The 6,000-nt window shown below is 36.0% G+C and overlaps 1 protein-coding gene across 2 annotated transcripts in view; it reads left to right on the top strand.

Moving 5' to 3' along the window:
* Positions 1 to 469: 469 nt before the first annotated feature.
* The window catches only part of LOC145778524 (uncharacterized), a 28,925-nt gene continuing 23,394 nt past the window's right edge, over positions 470 to 6,000 (top strand). For both annotated transcript variants that reach the window (XM_082590022.1, XM_082590020.1), the window contains exons 1-2: positions 470 to 730; positions 4,756 to 4,882. In XM_082590022.1, coding sequence (XP_082446148.1) covers positions 524 to 730; positions 4,756 to 4,882 — 334 coding nt within the window. In that variant the 5' untranslated portion in view covers positions 470 to 523. The remainder of the gene's footprint in view (positions 731 to 4,755; positions 4,883 to 6,000) is intronic.

Here is a 6,000-nt window from a genome sequence, read left to right as displayed (position 1 = left end):
TAGGGGAAATTGTTTTGCCATTTTCTTGACAATGTTAGCAAAGTATTCATAAAACAAGTTAGCAATGGCAGTGGGATCAAAGATGGTTTTATCATCTTCCTATTTGATCCTACTTGTAGGGGTAGGCTATGCAGTTTGCAAGTTTTTTTGAATTTTGTATATTATACATAATGTTATTTATTGGTACAAATTTTTTTGCTCACAAATGACATAGGTTTGCCTTATTTCTGGCAACAATTCAGCATATGCAATTATTCGTGCGCTACTGAACATGCACTGGGAGTTGTTTGTGGGTGCTAGAGCAATTCATTACTTCGGTTTTCATTGCTTAATGCAACAATTTTAAAGAGATGCAACTTGGCTGCTTTTCCAACACAGTTTCGGAATTTATTTGTGTGAAAATCGCTGACTTTGTGAATAAATATTTTGTATAAAATTCTGCGTTTATATATTTTTTCAGCATAGAATATAACACTAAATGCTGCAGTAGTTTTTGGACAAACTTACTGCAGTTAGCTTTAAGATGGATACTGCAGACTTTTCTATCATACCTCAGCAAATAAACGACACCTTAAGTGTTGTATTAAAGGATCCTGATATTAATAATCTAGCAAGAGCTTTACTTCAAGTTGTATCTGAAAGTTGGATTCTGATTGGTCAATTATATTTTAATTTAAGTCAAGGAAAAATCAAAGATATAGAAGATGATGTAAAGGGTCGTTCCATGCAGGTGAAGGGTTGTGTGGATGTTTTTTAATATTATGTTGCATTATTATAGCCTGTAAAGTAAACTTTTGAGCAGTGACTCATATTACAATGACTTAATAGAGTATCGTTTCTAGCACTAGTTGCTACGTTCATGTGATGAAATTGAAAGTAAAATTAACAACAAACAAGATGGTTTATTGCTTCACTGACGTTTCGCGCACCATGACAATGCGCATCCTCAGAGCGAATAACATACAAAATAAAATTTCACCAGGTTATATACTACAGTGCGATTGAAGACAAGAAAAAATAAAACACGCAATATTTTAAAAATTGGCCAATGATGTGTGAGCGGTTACTTTCCACGTTAAATTACGTAAAAGCTTCCAACAATAGACATAAAAATTCGAAGCGGTGACGACCAACAGACAAAGCGCGATTGAAGGCAAGAGAAATAAAACACAATGTTTTAAAGATTGGCTAATGATGTGCGGTTACTTTTGACGTTAAATTACGTAAAAACTTCCAACAATAAACATAAATTCGAAGCACTGAAGACCACTAGAAATTCGAGACAAAATTAGATTGCAGTACTGTTTCCAATTGTGTTTAAGTAGGCTTGAAGCCTGCACGTCGAGACAATAATGATTTATAAGGTTTTGGTAAAAGGTTTCCGTCGTTCCGGTTGAGTACATTGCAATGTTTGGATGTGATGTTGATGAAGCAACTTTCTGCGGTGGTGCGTTGATAATAATTACTTTCATTTTTCAAAATTTTTGTTTCTGACCAGTTAATTTTGTGATCCTCTTCTAACATATGTGAACAAAGGGCTGACTTTTCATGTTCCATATTTTTGACCGCTCTGCGATGTTCTTTGACCCGGGAATTTATACTACGTTCAGTTTGGCCAATATAAACTGCGTCACAATCATTACAAGGAATTTCATAAACAACACCACATTTATTGTCAAAAGGGGTGGGGTCTTTTGGTAATGATAAAATATTGCCGATGGTTCGAAATGGTTTCATAGCGACTTTAACTCCGGCGCGATTTAATGCTCGTCTTATCGACTCAGAAACTCCCTGTATGTATGGAATGGTGGTGAAACTGTTATAAGTTGTGCTGTTGCTTTGTTTGACCTGACGTTTGGTCGAGAAATGAGTGTGCCGTTCTGCCATTTTCTTGGGAAATCCATTAAGTTTTAAAGTGTTATAAATTTGTTTGTTTTCGTTTTTCTTGTTCTTTGCAGAGGTGACCAAGTTGTTGGCGCGGTTGTAAAGTGTTTTGGGAATAGATAATTTGTGTTGAAGAGGGTGGTGTGATGTGTATTGCATGTACCTGTTCAACACAAATTATCTATTCCCAAAACACTTTACAACCGCGCCAACAACTTGGTCACCTCTGCAAAGAACAAGAAAAACGAAAACAAACAAATTTATAACACTTTAAAACTTAATGGATTTCCCAAGAAAATGACAGAACGGCACACTCATTTCTCGACCAAACGTCAGGTCAAACAAAGCAACAGCACAACTTATAACAGTTTCACCACCATTCCATACATACAGGGAGTTTCTGAGTCGATAAGACAAGCATTAAATCGCGCCGGAGTTAAAGTCGCTATGAAACCATTTCGAACCATCGGCAATATTTTATCATTACCAAAAGACCCCACCCCTTTTGACAATAAATGTGGTGTTGTTTATGAAATTCCTTGTAATGATTGTGACGCAGTTTATATTGGCCAAACTGAACGTAGTATAAATTCCCGGGTCAAAGAACATCGCAGAGCGGTCAAAAATATGGAACATGAAAAGTCAGCCCTTTGTTCACATATGTTAGAAGAGGATCACAAAATTAACTGGTCAGAAACAAAAATTTTGAAAAATGAAAGTAATTATTATCAACGCACCACCGCAGAAAGTTGCTTCATCAACATCACATCCAAACATTGCAATGTACTCAACCGGAACGACGGAAACCTTTTACCAAAACCTTATAAATCATTATTGTCTCGACGTGCAGGCTTCAAGCCTACTTAAACACAATTGGAAACGGTACTGCAATCTAATTTTGTCTCGAATTTCTAGTGGTCTTCAGTGCTTCGAATTTATGTTTATTGTTGGAAGTTTTTACGTAATTTAACGTCAAAAGTAACCGCACATCATTAGCCAATCTTTAAAACATTGTGTTTTATTTCTCTTGCCTTCAATCGCGCTTTGTCTGTTGGTCGTCACTGCTTCGAATTTTTATGTCTATTGTTGGAAGTTTTTACGTAATTTAACGTGGAAAGTAACCGCTCACACATCATTGGCCAATTTTTAAAATATTGCGTGTTTTATTTTTTCTTGTCTTCAATCGCACTGTAGTATATAACCTGGTGAAATTTTATTTTGTATGTTATTCGCTCTGAGGATGCGCATTGTCATGGTGCGCGAAACGTCAGTGAAGCAATAAACCATCTTGTTTGTTGTTAATTTTACTTTCAATTTCATCAGATGAACGTAGCAACTAGTGCTAGAAACGATAATTGTCCTGATGAACACCCAAACTTTTCAGTATTCAGTTTAATAGAGTATATTTAGAAAGTTAGAAACCCATCAAACATATTATGTTTGATGGGTTTTCTATAGTCATGTTGGCCCAGGACGTCTAAATACCCATTGCCAGTGCTGCCAGTTCCAATCAGACCAGTTTTGCAGTTAGGGTAAAGATTATGGTCAGACAACCCTTCAAGATGTCTGCCAATTCCTGAAAATGCAGACAATGCTTGATTTTAAAGGTTGCCACATCTGAGAGTTGTACCTGCTAAACTGATGCAGTTTTGCTCTCCATTTGCAGAAAATTTTTAGCAGTTGCTATTATTATTATATTGTACTCTGGTCCAGTACACATGGTATATACTACAGAGAAAAACATTAACATACTTGCAAATAACAAGGCAGCCGTGGCCGAGTGGTTAGCGCGTTGGGCTCGCAGTCGAGAGCCTGCATGTTCGACTCCAGCCACCCGCACTTGCTGTTGTTTCTCTGGGCAAGAAACTTAACGATAATTGCCTCTACCTAGTGATCGATTTCGAGTAATGGGTAGTACCAAATTTAAGTCATAAGTAAAGTAGACAACCGGAAACAGACATTGCCGTCGGCTGCAGCGTGGGTCAGGTGTATGTCGGAAGGCGTACACCGATGCATATCGCTCAAGTCCGCTTTCCCGCAATGCAGGATAAAGATAAACAAACAAAAAAACAAACAATTGATAAGAAAATAAATAAAAATAAGAAATTTTTGAAGAGAAAACAAAAATCACAAGGAATTAGTTGTGGTGTCATTGATTTCCTATTATTTTGAATCAACTTCAATGAAATAAATACTATTTTTAGTTATAAACATTCTGCAACATTGACAATGGGTATTTAGAGTTATGGTACTCATATTGACCTGAGCACAGTTAATAAACAAGAAAAATACTTACCGTACGGTACCATAGTTTTTAGACTAACTTTCTTTTCAAATCTTGTACCTTACTTCAACTTTTGAGGCTTGTTTATTTTTATATATATTTGGGTGCAGGGTGTCCTTATTTTCTTGACACATATATATTATCATAATTGGTAGTATAATCAGTTGCTTTATTTTGTTATGGAGACTTGCTTGTTTGTTTGTCGTATCCAGGCTTACGCCCGGTGGTTGAAGATTTAGATTAAGTGGACGGGAAGGCAAGGAAGCCAATCTTCGTGTCCACCTTCAGGCATGCCTGTTTAAGTGTCCTGCCAAAGACACAGCCGCATGCTCTTGAGCGGTGTCGAACCGGCGCCCTTTCGAGTGCCATAGACTTGCTGCATTATGCAAATGTTAATAAAAGTATGATACATCAGTAATTCAAGAAAATAAAAATATCTTATTCTATTTGAATAAGTTTAACTGTAGATGATCTAGATGCTAGCTGATCGAAATTGATTTTTAACTATTTAAGATTGAACTGACTCATGTGAAAATAAATTCCTTTGTGTTAGTATTACACGAGTAATTGAAATCTAATTGTTCTAGATGTTGCGAATGGTACAAGTCTGGGTCGAAGAAGAACAAGATAAAGCTACATTTAAACGTGTCAATGAAATATTGGATAATGCACATCTGCTGGGGACTAAGCACAGATTTTGGAATTGCTACCGAAGTAACTAGCCTATTCACTTGATTGATTGTATCTTTGTCCTCAGACTGGAAAAAGTTTTTCACAAAGTTTTGTTTCATTTTGACAGAAAAATCTTTGTCTTTCATTTGGAAATCGTAGCAAATTGGTTTTGTTATGTGCTTGAAAAAATATGAAAATGCAGGAGATAGCCTAACGGCTAACGCAGAAAATGTCGTGAAGCACAAATTGAGCAAGCTTGCATAAGTGCTTGATCAAGATATTTGAATTATATAATATATAGTTTTAATCACGAAACGCTGTTTGACAGCGACTCCAAATGTAATTGGTCTTCGAAAACAAAAAAGAATAGTGTAACTGATCTCTCGTGTTGTTTCTGAAGCAGTGAGGAACAAGATTAACTGCCGGAAGCAGACTTAGCCTACACTTCGAGTTTGCCACACGTTTCTGATTAGGAAGAGTTCCCTGCAGAGTGCAGATGTGTCCATTGAGATTAAAAAGCAACAAATGATTTAGTGGCAGCTTCATTTTTATTTGTGTTATTTTGTTTGGAAGAAGTTGAAATTGCTTCTGTGGCAAATAAAATTACTGCCGTATAGTATACCGTACCGTGAAACCTTACAACTTTGCCCAGATATCATGAGTTAGCTGACAATTATTTGTTGTAAAGGAGGTAATTCTTGTTGCAATGGCTTATCTGGTTTGCAAAGACATGTGCTAAAGCATGCAACAACTTAAATTATCAAAAGTAATCTTTTTCATTACCGTATTTGTTTCTTGTTTCATTTTCCTAGTTTTTTGGCTATATTTTACACATTTAGTTGTGGATCAAGCAATTTTAACATGGTATCATACAACTTTGCCCACAAGCAGTGTTTTTAAAAATAACTTACCGTACAGTAGAAAAATAACTTTCTGCCCAATTGGTAGGGACTTTATACAATTAGTTACCCTCATGGTTGCGATTAGCCACACCAGGCTTAATGATCGTATATTGAAATCAACTTGTTTATTGAATAGAAATTGTTAACATAAACAGTAAAGAAATATGAACAACTACCGTACTGAACGACAGTATCATCAATCATGCACCTTTCTGTGACACAGCAGCAACAGTAGATGTTGCAAAAATAAATTTTTGG

Source organism: Aplidium turbinatum, chromosome 10 (assembly GCF_918807975.1).
Source record: "Aplidium turbinatum chromosome 10, kaAplTurb1.1, whole genome shotgun sequence".
In the NCBI taxonomy this organism is placed as follows: Eukaryota; Metazoa; Chordata; class Ascidiacea; order Aplousobranchia; family Polyclinidae; genus Aplidium; species Aplidium turbinatum.
This window is presented reverse-complemented; position numbering and strand designations above follow the sequence as displayed.